Source organism: Hyla sarda, chromosome 4, assembly GCF_029499605.1.
Source record: "Hyla sarda isolate aHylSar1 chromosome 4, aHylSar1.hap1, whole genome shotgun sequence".
Classification (NCBI taxonomy): Eukaryota; Metazoa; Chordata; class Amphibia; order Anura; family Hylidae; genus Hyla; species Hyla sarda.
The window spans coordinates 400615046-400633897 of record NC_079192.1 but is presented as its reverse complement, the minus strand read 5'-3'; the positions used below and the strand labels follow the sequence as shown (position 1 = coordinate 400633897).

General features: G+C 38.8%; 1 protein-coding gene across 4 annotated transcripts in view; it reads right to left on the bottom strand.

Annotated features, from left to right (window-relative positions):
- EBF1 (EBF transcription factor 1) overlaps positions 1 to 18852 on the bottom strand; it is a 439555-nt gene that overhangs the window by 374923 nt on the left and 45780 nt on the right. For all 4 annotated transcript variants that reach the window (XM_056517346.1, XM_056517348.1, XM_056517347.1 and 1 more), the window contains one exon: positions 17941 to 18009. In XM_056517346.1, coding sequence (XP_056373321.1) covers positions 17941 to 18009 — 69 coding nt within the window. The remainder of the gene's footprint in view (positions 1 to 17940; positions 18010 to 18852) is intronic.

The window sequence follows — 18852 nt, the reverse complement described above, 5'->3', positions numbered from 1 at the left end:
GGTCAGACAGAAAATTAATTAAAAAAATAAAAGAACTTCCTCTGGGGCATACAGCAGCTGATAAGTATTGAAAGGATTAAGGTTTTTAAATAGAAATAATTTACAAATCTGCTTAACTTTCTGGCACTAGTTAATTAATAAAACAAATTTCCACTGGAGTACCCATTTAAAGCTGTTTTTGACCAACCTAAGAGATTAATTAAAACTGGTATAAGGATTAACTGATCAACACGGGTTCAGCATCAGCCATACATTTCTCTTAATTACACAATATACCCCATTACACAAGCCATTAAAAAATTTTGTGCTCTGCCTTTTTGGGTTGTTTCTTGACCATTTGTATGCCACCTGAGCTTAAAAATGTGGTCAGTCATTGACACCATTAAAAATCCCTTATTATAAGATCTCTTTTGGGCTGTTTCTGGACCATTCGTATGCAACCGAAGCTCAAAAATGTGGTGAATCATTGACATTATTAGAAATTTTACTATAAGATCTCTACTCAAAATCATACCCTATGACAGTGTTTCCTAATCAGTGTGCCTCCAGCTATTGCAAAAATACAATTTCCAGCATGCCCGGACAGCCCTACGGTGTTCATTGTCCATTGTTCATTGGAAAGACCACCTCTTTTGAGCGGTTTCTGGACCATTCGTATGCCACTGGAGCTTAAAAATTTTGTCAAAATTTGGAAAATCACATTGGGTTCACTTGTCATTTAAAGGGGTTATATAGGAAAAAAACTTTTTTTTATATATCAACTGGCTCCAGAAAGTTAAACAGATTTATAAATTACTTTCAGTACTTATGAGTTTCTGAAGTTAAGGTTGTTCTTTTCTGTCTCGGGAACCGCCCAGTTTAGGAGAGGTTTGCTATGGGGATTTGCTTCTAAACTGGGCGGTTCCCGAGTCACGTGTCATCAGAGAGCACTTAGACAGAAAAGAACAACCTTAACTTCAGAAGCTCATAAGTACTTAAAGGATTAAGATTTTTTAATAGAAGTAATTTACAAATCTGTTTAATTATCTGGAGCCAGTTGATATATAAAAATTTTTATTTTCCTGGATAACCCCTTTAAGTCTTACCCCTTAGTCATCTTGCATATCGGACCTTGGAGCTAAAAAGGAATAACACAAAGGACACCCACATGAACACTCATGGGGTATTTATACATATAATACCCACACACACACACACATATATATATATATATATATATATATATATATATTCTCTCTACATTTAGCTGTGTAGTGCTGCTTTTTGTATTCGTCCTAGACTAGAGCGAAAAATAAGTGTCGATCAAACAATTCAATTCCCATAAACTATATCTTTATATCTGGTGTCATCTTTTTTTGTGCGGCTTTGTGCCTTTATATGGTCACAAATTTTTTTTTTTCTATTTTCCGATCCGCACTGCCTTTACATAACGCAGATGAATTTTCTATCATGTGGCTGCCATAACATCCTGCTTTTATTACATTATAGATCCTTATTATGGGACCATCTGTCTATATAATCTATATGAGCCACAATTACACAGCTCGCTCATTTTGAAGTGTTATAAGAATTTGCTGAACGCTTTTTTTTTTTTTTTAAACAAATTCTTTACAGTGTATGTACCATAAGGGTAACCAATGTGGACCCTGGGGGGCCCAGTTCTGATTGATTGCACTTTCCTAATTTAAAGGGTTATACAAAGGAAAGAAGTGCTCACCCAGCCTCTGAATTCTTTAGTGAAGGTGTCCAGGAACTAACATTAGGCATTAAGCCTAATGCCAAGTCTCTTGAGAACAAAAAAAGCATAGTCCTAGGATAGCTCCTTCAAATCCACATCTTTCATTTCATGAAAATTAAAATGCGTACAGATATCAATTCTTAGGTCAAGAGACTGATGGGTTTCTAGCAAGGAAAGTTCTTAATCATAGTACAGTAAGCACAGACTATGATTAAGAGCATTCCTTGCTAGAAACATGTCGGTCTCTGGACCTAAGAATTGCTATATTGTCATTAAATAAAAGATGAGGTTATAAGAATCTATTAAAGCACTGTTTTTCTTTGTTTTCAACAGGTTATACCCTACCTACACGATAGGGGATAACAAGGTGATCGTGGGGGGTCTGACCGCTGGTATGCCCCCACCGATCCTGAAAACAGAGGGAAATTGTCTCCCAAATGAATGGAGAGCACTGTATGTGTGTGACCAATGATCGATTCATTCACTGAGGCTTCTGTACCCCATTCAGTTTTCCTCCATTCTTGTGAGGTCCTAGCAGGCAGACCCCCCAACAATTAACTTGTTATACCCTATCCTGTAGATAGGGAATAACCTTTTGAGTGGGAATACCCCTTTAATAGGTGGTGAGAATGTATGCAGGGATCCCCATTCACAGTCAGGAGTGTGCTGGGAGTTGTTTTGCAACATCTTTAGGTCCACAGTTTGGAGACCACTGGTATACAGGGTACATTAACCTTCTACTCTTGCACTATTTAGGTTGGGAAATTATAGATAACTCAATGATGGAACAGAAACTAGACCTAATCTCTTCACATACCATAGCAGCTGCGTAGGCCTTCTACCATACGATGGCATAGGCTTCGAGGTCTCATCGATGCTCAGTGGTGTTTGCCCCACTCATCACAATCAAGATGATGACATCATTGAACCTACTTGGTGCTGCATGGGTCTGTGATGTCACCAGTAAATAGGGTAGTCTAAAAGGGCAAGATTTCTCATTGAGAAGAGTGTCATGAAGGTGTGGGGACTTATAGGCCATTAATGCTCCACTGGGAACTCCGGCAAGAAAAACATGCAAAGCAGATTTCTCATGCCATCTCTTCCAGGTAGCCTTCCCCAAAAGGCAGTGTTTCACTCCAACAAGTAATCTTAGAACATGACTGGGAATGTATGCAACGCCAGAAATCTCACCAAAAGGAAAAAAAAAATACCAATTTGGTTGTTGCCACTCACCAATACAAAGCAGGGTGTGTTGGCTTGGCTGGTGAGAAGCCTGTAGATAGTCTAAAAGGGTAAGGTTTCTCCTTGAGGTATGATTAAAAAAAATGGCTGCCTCCGATGTGTGTAATGGGACACATTTCCCATATAGGTGAGCAAAAAATGTTCCCCATAAATTCTGATGTGAAATCTATGTTATGAAAGGTATTGTTGAAGACGCTCTTTGCTGGCACTGATCACTTTAGGGCATTATTACCTCCGTACGGCAGCAAAATGGTTAAAGAAAACAATAAAAGACACAGGGGAACGGGAGAATGGGTAGGATTTACTAGCGTTTACTTTTAATCTATGGTGCTTTTTGCTCTGTAGCTTATCAGCCCTATGTCAGCTTCCCTTTCCTCTTTTATACTCGATGCATTGCCCCCCATGCTGCTGCTGGGGGACGGGACCCGAGTGTCTGTCAGCTTTTTGTCAGGGGAAAAAAAGAGAGAAGAAAAAGGAACGGAACAAGAGGCAAAGCAAAGCTAAGAAGAATCTATTAGATGTCACTGGGCTTTTGTATCCATGTCAATGATTCAGGATTAGAGTGTTTGAAATAATCTTATTGAGGGGAATCAAAGGAAGCGGAGAGACGAGGCAGCCTTCGAAGCATATGGCAACAGCCTGGACAATATCTTATTAGGGATGTGTGCCCTGGCACCATTACCTTCACGAGACATTAGAAAACCAGCCATTCACCAACTTCTAGGTGCTACTGACACAGAAAAGTTCTCGGATGGAAAGTAACTAAGAAGAAATTCTTTCTCCAAATTGCTACATAATGGAAGGCAGGGAAAAAGTAATTGACTTGCACAGTTGGGGTGAAGAACGTCACCTAGAAAAACATGGATATTCCAGGATATGCAGTTATAGCTCCATTTAGTGAGCCTTTAGGGAACCTCAGATTAAGCTACAGCCACCTGTTACGCAAAACTTCCATTTGTATTGGTGCTTTATGTTGAGCCCGAGGGGGTCACACAATAGAAACTGTGAGTGACAGCTGAGCTGCTCGAAAGCTCTGCTCGGGAGGGCTTAATGGCTTAATCTTTATATATAAAACTCAACGTATCTATGTAATTGTATGTATGTTCCAGCATAACTTGAGGTTGGGATATGAGGGCGGGACATGAGGGCGAGACATGAGGGCGGGATATGAGGTCGGGGTATGAGGACAGATATAAAGGATGGGATATGAGGACGGGATAGGAGGTCAGGATATGAGGAAAGATATGAGGATGGGATATGAGGATATGAAATGAAGATTGGATATGAGGATGGGATATAAGGGTATGAAATAAGGATCGGATATCAGGTTGGGATATTGGGTGTGGACATGAGGACGGTCTATGAGGAAGGGATATGATGACAAGATATGAGGATGGGATATGGGGACGGGATATGAGGTTGAGATATGAGAACGGGCTATGGGGTTGAGATATGAGGATGGGATATGAGAACAGGATATGAGGATGAGATATGAGGTCGAGATATGAGATTGGGACATGAGGTCAAGATATGAGGATGGGATATGAGGATGGGATATGAGGACAGCATATGAGAACAGGATATGAGGTCGGGATATGAGGTCAGGATATGAGGACAGGATGTGAGAACTGGATACGAGGTCGAGATATGAGGATGGGATATGAGGACGGCATATGAGAACAGGATATGAGGTCGGGATATGAGGACAGGATATGAGGACAGGATATGAGGACGGGATATGAGGACGGGATATGAGGACAGGATATGAGGATGGTTTATGTTCCCATTTCCTAGAGAAGATTAAGGATTGTCATTCAAAGCTTCTCTGGGCAATTGAAAAACTTGGAAAGTGGTCAAGAACTTTGACCAAATTAATTGATTCAATATATTCAAGTTTGGTGAATCTTACTGGCTCAACTCTAGTAGTGTATCATGCTGGGAGCAACAAGTCTGCCAATAAACTTATTGGTACTCATCGACTAAATTTACACAGTGACTATATGATGTTCTTCACCCCAACTGTGCAAGTAAATTAGGGATTTCTTTGATGCAGTTTTTTGAGAAAAACTAAGAAATGATACACAAAAACTAGAAGAATAAGCCCTTCCTTTAAGGTAAATTCACACTTAACAGACTTGGTGCAGCAAATCCATCAAAAGCTGTAGGGAAATATGCTGGCCAGATTTTGTTCTGAATTTCCATTTATGGTTTAAAAAAAATATATATATTCATCCTACCAATCTCTTGACACTTCCATTGTTTTGCTTCCTTGTTCCCCCGCCAGTTGCTGTTTTTCAACCTCCAGTGATTATGAGGCAACCCATTTGACCACTTCAGTCTAGAGGTCCGTAAACAGAGACCGGCAGGGGGGGGGGGGGGGTACCAGGAAAGTATCGGCATGGAAGTACCAGGGAATCAGTAAGATGAGTATACTGCTTTTTTATCTCATGATTATGAATATCTTCATAGGGGGATAATTGGGGGATAATATAACCGACCTTTGGCATTAAGTGCCAATTCATACTACAGAATTTATGAGCGTTCTTCTGCTCTGCAAATCTGCACCAAAATCCACACAGATTTTGCTTTGGTTTGTCACTGCTAATATACATGCCGAAAGGCGGCAGATATGACCACATGGTCATAGTACCGATTGAGTTTGTCGGGGCCCACTGCGCACAGAATCGGCATGAGTATGAATGGGCCTTTACAGACAAAATAGCTGTGGAAAATAAGCAGAACATACATCTTACATACCATATCCATTTGATTTCAATCTTGGTTTTTACGTAGACCTATAACGGGCTTTCACTGCGGGAACTTTTTTGTCTGTAATTGCTTTGAAAGTTTGGCAGCCATTTTTAACCTTGTCCATGGGAAAACGCCACTGTTATGATTTCAATTAAGTTTGGAATTATGATTATATAGTCAACATGGTCAAAGCAAATTGTCTGGTCCCAATCATGAGAAACAATGAAACAGAATGTAAACAGCGGTGGTTACTTTAACTCCTCTGCGTCCCCGGCTATCTATGGTGAGATCCTCGTAGCCGTGACTTTAAAAAGTCTTGAAAGCTGAATTGGATCTGATCTGCTTTCCGCCACGCCATCTTTATTTTTATTTTTTTCGGATACTTGCACGGCAAAACCTAATTAGCAAACTCACTCATTAGTCTTCTAGAAAAATTAGCGCAGCTTATGCTAATTACTCCAGTAAAATTTAATAAACTCTTTGAAATAGGGAAAGACTAATGAGGTTTTATTTATTGAACTAAAATAACGGTAAGGAAAAAGGTTAGGACACAGGGATACCCATTGTGGTAATAAAACCACAATTTATTCCATTCCAGCACAGGAATTTTATAGCTCCGCTTTTAAATTCAAATATGAGTTACAATTCGGATGTTAAATCAATCCCGAACTTAATTTAAAAGAAGAAACTCTCCTCCCTCCCTTTTCCAGCCATGATTTGCTGCTCGGAATAACTTCTCCTTTTTAATGGGGGTAGTGAATTTGTGTCACGGAAATAGCTCCTTTCAAATGACATCATTGGATCATTAGACGGCATTTCGTTTCTGAGAGACCGGAGTCTTTGGGCATATATTCGCGGCACCTTACAAGCTGCAGAAACACAAACAGGGGGTTCACTGAAGACGAGGCAAATCTGTGCTCTGGCCAAGGTTGCTCAAGACGTTACATACACTTAAAAGGTGCCTGGAAAAATCACACCTCTAATGTAGTTGGCAGCAGCACAAGGATATCCCGAACCTGGAACATGGAATGACCTTAAGGCTTTTGGTACAGGTAGAGAATTCTTATGTGTGCACATGAATAAAAAGTGTTCACAGGTGTCGGAGTTGACACCAATTTTGACACAAATTCTACTTCAAATCCTAACATAGGTTTCTGCAAACCTGGGTTCGTGCAGTGGGAAATTTCCATGCAAATTTTGATCAAATCCAACATTACGTGTTCCATGCCCATGAGGCCTCTGCAGCCCTGCACATACAATGGAAGATGTCCAAACTTTTGTTGTCATCAAAATCCACTTTTATATATTTCCAAATATTCCAAATGACAATGTGGCTAACCTTCAAGCACATCTACAGCAGAAATCTGAGGGTTTGTCTTGGATTTGAGCCATGAAAATTCACATCAGATGTTTATCCTACAAGTGAACATATGGTACTCTTACACATTGACTCCACTTGAAACATTGACATTCACGTGTGACCGAGGTAAACATAAAGTATCCCTCTTCCCCCATGTTGGACGCTTTAAAAATTAAGAAACTAAGATAGTTTAGGAGTTATCTACTGGGTTCTCATTGGTTCCTGGGCCATTATGAATAACATGGTCACTGTTAATTTTTGTTGTTTCTGATGTTTTGTCATGCAGAGCCACAATACCTTGATAGCAAGTGATTGACTCCAAATGTATCTCCACATGGTGATGCTGACAGTGACCTTTAAGGCTCTGTTGTGTTATGGGCCCATATTGTGTGAAAGCCTCAGCTCATCGGAGGATCTTTTGGCTCTAATCTGACCCTTAGTGTGACACTGCTAGTAGAATATTGGAGTTTAGCAACCAATCAAGTACAGAGTTTCCTCTTGGTGGAACATGGAAAAGCTGAAGTTCCACAGAGGCTATTAAAGTGTGGTCATGTTCTAAGTTGTGGTTGGCCAAGGCCAATGATCAAGTATGGAGTATCTCCCTAACAAAAAAGTCTACTAACAAAATGTCCGCTTCTGCCATGCTCCACCGGATCATCCACGTACTGAGATGATCTAAGAATCTAATAGTTTACGGGGTAAGCCTTATGTGGACCACTAAGTCTATTCTAGGTATAAAGGAGCTTTCCAAAGTTACTGAGAAAATGTACTTATTACAAGGAAAACAATGCTATAATAAGTGAAGTTTCCACCATTCTCCACTTTACTACAGGTTCTGAAACATCACTCATGGTTACTAAAGGACTATGGGGCCTTCTCAACACGTGCTTTACTGGCAAAAAAATACAATAAAAATGTTCTTTCATTCACATGCATTTTATATGATATTATGTGGATACCTGATGTTAAATATCAATGTGGCCTTGTTTACGTGATGTCTGCCCCATACCTAGGCTGGTTCAGTATCTGTTCCTTCTTTTATACCGCAATGAGAGTTGCAGTTTCGAGAGTACACCCAGAGGTTTCTATACAACATCCTGTGCAACCCTTCCCAATGTCATCATAAGCTTCTATCATCTATATATCCATCTCATATATATCTATCTATCTCATATCTATCTATCTATCTATCTCATATCTATCTATCTATCTCATATCTATCTATCTTATATCTATCTACCTATATTTCTATCTCATATCTATCTATCTCATATCTATATCTATCTATCTATCTATCTCATATCTATCTTTCTATCTATCTCATATCTATCTATCTCATATCTATCTATCTATCTCATATCTATCTATCTCATATCTATCTATCTATCTCATATCTATCTATCTATCTATCTCATATCTATCTATCTATCTCACATCTATCTATCTATCTCATATCTATCTATCTCATATCTATCTATCTATCTATCTCATATCTATCTATCTCATATCTATCTATCTCATATCTATCCATCTCATATCTATCTATCTATCTATCTATATATATATATATATATATATATATATATATATATATATATCTCATATCTATATATATATATATATATCTCATATCTATCTATCTCATATCTATCTATCTATCTATATATATATATATATATATATATCTCATATCTATATATATACATATATCTCATATCTATCTATCTATCTCATATCTATCTATCTATCTCATATCTATCCATCTCATATCTATCCATCTCATATCTATCTATCTATATATATATATATATATATATATATATATATATCTCATATCTATATATATATATATATATATATATATATCTCATATCTATCTATCTCATATCTATCTATCTATCTCATATCTATCTATCTATCTATCTCATATCTATCTATCTCATATCTATCTATCTATCTGTCATACCTGGCTTGCCATGCATAAATGATGTATCATGACTTATTCCAAGTACAAGTGACTATGACTAATTCCCTTACACTGTAGGAGGGTGTAAAAAATTTACGTAAATGGCCCAATGTCATCTCGGTTTAAATACACATTTTATATCATGGGAAATTTATGTTTTCTAGAAAGGATTGCCCCAGTTTTGAATGTAGCCTGAAAGCAGAAGAAGTGATTCCGGTAATGTGGGGGATCAACTAGACAGGACCAGAACTAATAGACATGTATGAAAAGCAAAAATCATATAATAACAAAATGCCATACTAAATATTCCTGTGTATTCCTGCTTCAGCCTCCTAATACAAACAGGTTTAAGAGCTGGATAAGGAAACGTTCCTAAAGACGGCCATACACACAGGATAGGTGTCTTCCGAATGCTTGTTCAGTTGACAGATATCTATCCTGATCCAATACGAACATGCCTGATCCTTCTCTCCTCAATATCTGCATCAGGGAAGAGTTTGGAAGCTTATGTAGACTTGTATGGGACTTCTGGTACATCTCCTGATAGCATTACTCTCGGGCTGCACAGATTGCCCAGGAGTTTTAAACATCCTTCTGTCGGACCAAAGTCATGGTAAAGTATGATTAAAAAAAAAAAAAATGTTAATTCAACAAATTTATATTAAATAAATAAATAAATAAAGTCCCTTTTTTCAGAACTCAGCTTACATTTTTCCATTCTGTCCGAATCAATAAAGTGCTACACAAGAGCAAACACAGATTAGCATTTTCAGAGGGAACGGGCAAATTGTATACTGGCTGGCAGACCTGGATGCTGTTTTTTCCCCCCTATTTTTAAAGGGGGGGGGGAAGTCTATATGGCCATGTATTACCAATGTCATTAGCTGTCAACATTACCATATAATTAGCAATAATAACCCTGTATATCAATACATAATATTACCTAACCTAATAAGAATTGATAGAATAATATAGTAGAAATAGAAGGACACCATAATACCTACAGTGTGTGCGGCGTATCTAAATATTCCAACTATTCTTTATGAATCATTCTTACAATTACGATGAAAATAAATCACGGCCTAATGCAGCTGTTATCACATTTACTTCAGTTCATAAGTAACCATTATCAAGTGGTCTTGAAAAGAAAATAATTCTTACAGCCACACCGTCTTGAGTGACTCATTCATTACACGGACTTGGCAGTCAACCAGCGAAGCATATAGCCCTTAAAGCGCAATTACATATTTGTACACGGTTGAAATGCAATCGGAGTTGAAAGGGTTAAATGAGATAAGAGAAACTATCTGGGTTTTTTATTTTTTTGTCTTTTTCCAGAAACGGCGTCACCCTGTCCATGGGCTGCGTCTGGTATTGCAGCTCAGCCCTATTTAAGTGAATGGGGCTGAACTGCCATAACAGAATTAGCCTATAGGCAAGGGTATTCAAAAACATATATCTTATTACAATCTCAGGTAACCCTTAAAGGGGTACTCCGCCCCTAGACATCTTATCTCCTATCCAAAGGATAGGGGATAAGATGTCAGATCGCCGCGGTGCCACTGCTGGGGAGCCCTGGGATCCCCGCTTCCGTACTGCGCTACCATTACAGCACAGAGCGAGTTTGCTCTGCACGTAATGACGCGCAATACAAGGGCCGGAGCATCGTTAAATCACGACTCCACCCCTCGAGACGTCACGGCCTGCCCCTTTCAGTACAAGTCTATGGGAGGGGGCACGGCGGTCGTCACGCCCCCTGCCATAGACTTGCATTAAGGGGACGGGCCGTGATGTCACGAGGAGCGGAGCCATTACGTCTAGCGGCTCCGTCCCCTGTATCGCCCGTCATTACGCACAGAGCGAACTCGCTCTGTGCTGTAATGATAGAGCAGTGCCGCAGCGGGGATCCCGGGGCTCCCCAGCAGCGGCACCGTGGCGATCTGACATCTTATCCCCTATCCTTTGGATAGGGGATAAGATGTCTAGGGGCGGAGTACCCCTTTAACAAATTGGCAAAATTATCCTTAAACTGTTAGACCATGATGCTTTGCATTAAGGAGTCTCATTCAAACTTTGGTGGATCTACTGCCTTATTTTGTACCGTTGTGTTAAAGGGGCTGTTTATTCAAGAAAACCCAGTAAATTCTGCATTAACGGAGGGGGTCTCCCATTAAGGATCATAATCTGATAACAAAGAGGATCTCTCACTATAGAGGACCAGGCACATCTGTGCAGTACACAATCAGTCCATTGATTTTAATGGGCAGAGTGTAATGCCTCATTTCTCCTGTGGAGGTGCTGCAGGGAAGCTGAACACTTGCTGTCAGCTTCCAGTCCAGTTCACATCAAGGGAACAATCTAAGATCAATCTAACACGCAGAGTTCTAACTTAAAGAAATTGTCCAAAGGTGACAATCCCTTACAGGAGATGAGGATCCCACATCTAGGTCTGGGCTCCACACCTGTCTACACAATTGGGGCTTTCCTGACCCCATCCTAACTGGTGAAGAGGCCACCAAAGGTAAAACTATAAATAGATAGGTGGGATAGGACTTGTTGGACCGCCATTACGGAGTTAAGTGCAGGTCCCAGAGATGGTTGTGGATTTGCCATAAATAAATCTTTATAGGTGTAAAATGAGAACTGTTCTTAAAGTGACTATATGGTGCTAAGAATGGTTATAATTTTTTCCCTTTAACCCCCTGTTCCATTACCTTAACCTCTGTAGGAAATTCTACAATATAAATTTAGATTTTTTTAAATTCTTTTGTGCATTTTGAAAATTCAGAACAAATAAAATTGGAAACTCAAAATTTAAATCTGAATTTAAATTTACATTTTCTGCCATGTTGAATTACCCCAGAGCCAATAAGATCAGTTATCCATGATTCCATAAATATATTTCTAATTTAAAGAACGTATCATCGAAGTCTGTTATGAAAATATTTTATGCAATATCTACAAAATTCTCTATCATTTCACAGAAATCCCCCTAAATGTTACAAAAAACAGATGAAAATTAACAAGCTGATTCAGTTAGCTAGTTGTAGAAAAGGAAGCATATCTTAAAAAGTGACAATTTCACGCCCTGGTGATCGGGGGCCTCTTTACTGTCAGTCCTTGTTAATGCCCTGTGCACTCTCCACACTCAACGCAGGGTTAATACACACAGAGCAGTAATGAGAACAGGACACAGCGACGATACATCCAATTACGTAAGGCCTAACTAAAAAGCAGGGAAAAGCCCGATACAGGAACTAATAACGAACCCAAGTACAACAAGGGAGCCGGGAGAGGAAAAAACATAATAAACAAGCGGGCAACAGAAATAATAAGTGGGAAATGGACTGTAATATAGAAAGAGAAAGTTTAACAACAATAAACTGTGATAACAAAAACAGGATTTTAGATGTTCAGACTTTGATATGATAGATAAATATTACGTAGATAGATATAAAGTAGAAATAGAGATAGATAGGAGATAGATATGAGATTGGGTAAAGTAAAGTAGAGATAGATGGATGGATAGATGGATAAATATTAAGTAGAAAAATATATAGATAGAAGATAAATAGAAGGATAGGCAGAAAGATAGATCGTTAGATAGAAAGAAAGTGGATAGATAGATAGATAGGAGAGATGATAGATTATATTAAATAAACAGCTACATAGATATGTCGTAGATAGTTTTCTGTTACTGTGACATTTCTAGAAAACTGTTTTATTTTTTTGTTTTTACTGGTTTAAAAAAACCAGAATAGCCACAACTGGTAACTCCAGCCATACACGGAATCCTTCAAATCTTGCAAAAGATAAAAAAAAATAAAAAAAATGCAGTTTATAAGATGCAAAGTGTTTTATAGAAAAACATAGAAACAAAGAAAATAAAATACTTAGAAAAACATCAAATTTTAAGCATATTTCAAAAGCTGCCATTTTGCTGTAGACTTAATACAGATTTTGTTTATCGTAAAACGGGGGATACAGTGGATTTGCTTAGAGCCGGGGCCATTTCCTCCAGGGATTTTTTCACAGATTAGTTCCTTACACAAACCATTCCTACTTGTTGACAGACACATTCCATAAACCAGCAAGGCCAGCTGGGAAAGAAAAAATCCCAACAACTTTGCACCGAGAAATTTCACGTTGTAGCAGCCTATAATATATTCCGTGCGCATACATGAATGTAGAGGTGCACAATCTCATTTACAATGTATTTATTACGGACAGAGTTGTCAGTGTCAATGGGTGGCTAGTTAATTGCCGGCGTATAATTCAAAGTGGCCACTAGGAAAAAAAATGGAGATTTGTTCACAAGCTGCAGAGTTTTTAATAACCTGAGAATGGATAAGGGTGGCTACCTCCGTGATGTGTGAAAATGACATATTTAGTTCATTACATTGTTAAAGAATGAAAAAAAAATTAAAAAAATAAAATAAAGCAATAGTCTAGTAACATAATCCTAGTTATACAACAACAAACACATAGTTACATATATATCCATAATTGAATGTAATTAAACTGAGCATACTGGTTGACTATAGTAACAGTAACACACACACACATATACATATATAAATCTTATTGGGGCCCCACTATGGGGTGCATCAACAATCATACCTAGATATGGTGAATATAAATCTTTAAATCTACTAAATCGGCCATCGGTTTGTTTAGTCATGAAAAAGTTATTCCACTTTACAGGTGTTCAGATTCCCCGGAGATGTCTGGTATGGCACAGTCCTAGGAGACCTCAGAGTCCCATACTAGAATTTTCCAGGGAATCAGAATACTTGGAAAGTATAAATACTTTTTCAAGACTAAACAAATTGACTGCCGTTTGATTAATTGGATTCAGATTCGGCAAATCTTGCTGTAGATAGTTGCTGAAATATGGTTATCCATCCCATCAGGCATAATTCTATTTTTTTTCCTGCCAATAGAGAGAGGACCATGATGAATTGGGAACCAGAAGGTGGCAAACCTAGCCTGGGGCCAATCTTCTTCATAGACCCCATAGTACATAGAACACAAAGCACATTTTATACTCAAACGTAAACAATTCAAAAGGTAACATTTCTACTCCATAGGCTCTCCAAGAGGGGAATCAGTTATGTACACTCATGTAATGGAAATCAGCTGCAGCCTCCACTGACATGAGGCTAAGCTGCAATACCACATAAAGCCTATGGACAAGAGTTACACTGTTTCTGGAAGAATGCAGCCATTGTTGCTAATCATACACATCCCCTTTAATAACAAACATTAACATTTTATCATTCTTTTACCTTTTTTTTCTCAAAAATATTCACCCAACTTTAGCAAATGGACCAAGAAAATAATCTCATAAGATGCATACAGAACAATCTTATAAGATGCATACATTTAGTTAAAACCAGCTCATACAGTGGCTAAACACATTATGGATAATATAAATAAATAAATAAATAAATAAATAAATAAATAAACAGGCAAATACATAAATAAATTAATAATTAAATAAATAAATGAATATTATATCTAGAAAGATATTCTCCACTAGTGGAGTACCAATAGTTGCTTATATCAATTCCTAAAATTTGGCACCGCTATATAGACGACATTCAAGTCACACTAGCAATTAGCTTATGATTTACTAAGTCAGTTTATGCATAGTGAGCAAGGTAGAGAAATATATGCCATTTTATGAAATTTAACTACTATCCATCATCTACCAAGGACTTAAACTGGAATGACAAACACTATACACGTTTTCTTACACTCACATATACTGAAGTGATAAACCAGAAATACAAGGACACCAAATACTATTAGGCCTACTAAACCAGGTATATAAAAGCCAAATTAGCTATATAGATTATGTTATGTCATTTTCCAAAACAGAACATCAGACCAACAAACCAAGATTGTCACACTTTAGGTCATTTCTAATCACACATTGGTGCCAAAGACCAGCAAATGAACTAAGTAGACCTCCATCCATTCATCAGGTACTCAAGACATGTGCAAGACATATGCCAAGCCAATAAAGGTGACATCCAAACAAACCACCACCACCAGACAATTTAAAGCGCAAGTCATATTTTAGGTAAAATTCCGGCATCTACCACCCAATGCCAAGAAGAAAGCCATTTTGTTAAAAAGATGTTCTAACTGGGTTTAGTTTCGGACCAAGAGTTATGAACCATAAGCAGTGTCAAAATTGGACACTGCTTATGGCAAACTGGGGCAGCCACAAAATGTCTTAACCCTATGTAGGCAATGGGTGGTCTTTACCTTCACAATGAAAGCAGCAGTGACTTTTCTTTGTATATCCAAATTTAGATTCATGTATGGATAAGGTTGGTTTTCCATAAAGGCCATAAACTAGTTACCACACTATACAAGTGTCCAGAAATATCACATTTTATATATCTGTATCTCTTCTCCAGTCCTAATGACAACACTTCTGGTCCCCACACCGGGCAGTCATCATTGTCATTGATGTGGATGGAAATTCATAAGAGGACCTCTCCATCTTCTCAAACATGTCTGTTTTAGCAAAAACTGTTATTTCTTAGCTACCTTTTCTGAGACCTCTGTGTTGTGTCCTTCCTGTTATTCTTCCTCGAAATGCATTTGTAAAGTGTCAACTGGGTGTCACCATTCTTCTCGTCAAAATGTGTCCTTACACAATCTGACACTGTCAGTGCTAACAGCATTGGAATGTGTATGATCACACCCATGTGATCTTTCTCTGCATTGTGTTCTTCCTCTTTTATTCCTACTGGAAATGCATGACTAAATTCTGGGCGTCACCATCCCCATTGTCGAAGGGGATGTCCTTGCACACACTTATACTGAAAGTGCTGACAGTGACCATGTCACTCGCTTTGGGTTGTGCCATCCTCTGTTATTCCTCCTAGAAATACCTCAGTATATTGACAACTGGGTGTCATTATTCTCCTTATTAGGAAGGGTGTCCTTACACATTCTGACACGGTCAGTGCCGAGATCATAGGAGTGTGCCTGGTCTCACCCATGTGACCCACTCTATGTTATGCCCCTCCTCTCTTATTCCTCCCGGTAATTCATAGGTAAATTGATAACTGGATTTTACCATTTTTCTTGTTGAGAAGGGTGCCCTAACACATTATGACACTGTCATTGCCAAGAACATTGGCCTGTGTCCGGTCACACTCATGTGACCCACTTTGTGTTGTCCTGTTCCTTTGTTACTCCTCCGGGAAGTATTGGGTGGTACCATTGTCCTTGTTAAAGGGGTATTCCAGGCAAAACCTTTTTATATATATATATATATATATATATATATATATATATATATATATATATATATATATCAACTGGCTCCGGAAAGCTAAACAGATTTGTAAATTACTTCTATTAAAAAATCTTACTCCTTTCAATAGTTATTAGCTTCTGAAGTTTTCTGTCTAACTGCTCAATGATGATGTCACGTCCCGGGAGCTGTGCATGATGGGAGAATATCCCCATAGGAACTGTACAGCTCCCGGGACGTGAGTCATCAGAGAGCAGTTAGACAGAAAACAACAACTCAACTTCAGAAGCTAATAACTATTGGAAGGATTAAGATTTTTTAATAGAAGTAATTTTCGGAGCCAGTTGATATATAAAAAAAAGTTTTGGCCTGGAATACCCCTTTAAGGAGGGTTTCTTAAAATATCAGTGCTAACACTAATGTACTATGTTAGGCCAAACCCAACTGATATGAAGAATGGTAATGTCCACACTTTTCCAGGGGGAAAAACAGAGGGATAGCACAATGCCGAGTCCTTAAAGGGGTACTCCAGTGGAAAATATATATATAATTTTTTTTTTAATCAACTGGTGCCAGAAAGTTAAACAGAATTGTAAATTACTTCTATTAAAAAATCTTAATCCTTCCAGTACTTATCAACTATGCTCCACAGGAAGTTCTATTCTTTTTTTTTTAATCTCTTTTTTGTCTTGTCCACAGTTCTCTTTGCGGACACCTCTTTCCACGTCAGGAACTGTCCGGAGCAGGAGGAAATCACCATAGCAAACCAATCCTGCTCTGGACAGTTCTTGACATGGACAGAGGTGTCAGCAGAGAGCACTGTGGTCAAGGTTAAAAAAAATCAAAAAAGAAAAGAACTTCCTGTTGAGCATACAGCAGCTGATAAGTACTGGAAGGATTAAGATTTTTTTTATAGAAATCATTTTGAAATCTGTTTAACTTTCTGGCACCAGTTCATTAAAAAAAATTATTGTTTTCCACCGGAGTATCAGTGTCCTCTATAATAATGCTTACTGTTCCGACTCGGGACCAGAAGAACCATCATCAGGACTGGAGAACAAATGGAGTCATGAACGGTAACTAGATATGGATATCTTCTCTAAAAAAAATGGCGGCCATCTTGAAGACTCTTCATTCAATACAGTATATATGGATTTTAGCAATTATATACATCTAAATCTCATTAGAGGTCCATGGTGAGGTGTCATGTGATCTCATCTAGTAGTACAGCCATGTTTGTGACCTCCAGCTTTGATGAGTACAAGGCCAGGCGGTTTTCTGAAAGCCTACGTTTTTTTGGGTTTTTTTTTTTTACGACGTCTCCGGTTTACAGTAAATTAGTAAATTTCGATGATCGGTTTTAGGGAACCTTTCTTAAGTTTGAGAAGCAATTAGAGATTGTGCCGCATTACGGAACAGACGTTATAAAGGGCAAGGGAAGGTGTTACATGGATGAGCGCTCGCTCGTCTGACGCCACTGCGGCGCGCCGTACCCGGAACCATCACTGCTGCTTTCATTTGTCATTGCTTTTCATTGTTTTCGTCATAATGAGGTTCAGCAAACGGACAGAAATACATATTAAAAAAAAAAAAGCAGCTCCAACCTGTCAATAATCACCGGATCGGAGGGCGTCTCGTTGCGATTCCCACAGCTCTTCTTATCACAACAGCGACTGCGGAGGAAAAAGGGGAAAAAGAAGGTTTCAGTATTACGGATCTACTGCGAATTCAACCTCATTGAGACAGCAGGATCAAATTGCCATGGCATTAGCGGCGTCCCGGCTACCTGGAAGAAGTGTAGTGAAAAAAACGTTAAGGCCGCATGGGGACTAATTACTCCCGGTAACCTCGGCCGGCGCAGCTGACAGCTTATTAGGCCTAAGAGCGACCGGGTAAATGAGCAAGCGGCCCCCAAAATCAGTAGTTTCCAGCCAGTGTGCCTCCAGCTTTCGCAAAACTACAACTCCCAGCATGCCCGGACAGCCGTTGGCTGTCCGGGCATGCTGGGAATTGTAGTTTTGCAACAGCTGGAGGCACACTGGTTGGGAAACACTGCCCTTATATCGCGGGAGCCGGCCGTAAATATACGTCCTTGGTCGTTAAGGGGTTAAATGCCGTCTTTACAGTCTTTAAGACAGAATTGGCATACTAAAATAAGGACTTGAATAAAATAAGTGAACCCTAACATCTCATCCTTTTAATGGGGGGAGATTTATCAAAACCTGTCCAGAGGAAAAGTTGCTGAGTTGCCCATAGCAACCGATCAGATCGCTTCTTTCATTTTTAACATGGCCTCTGGAAAATGAAAGAAGCAATCTGATTGGTTGCTATGGGCAACTGGTCAAGTTTTCCTCTGCAAAGGATACATCTCCCCGCTAGTGATTTCAATAGGTGAAATGTAATGCTGCATTTCCCCTGTGGGGGCACTGCAGAAAAAATGAGCACTTGCTGCTGGATTTAGCTTTTGCCCGGGATTCCATTAGTGTGATAAACTGAGATTAAAGGGGTTATCCAGG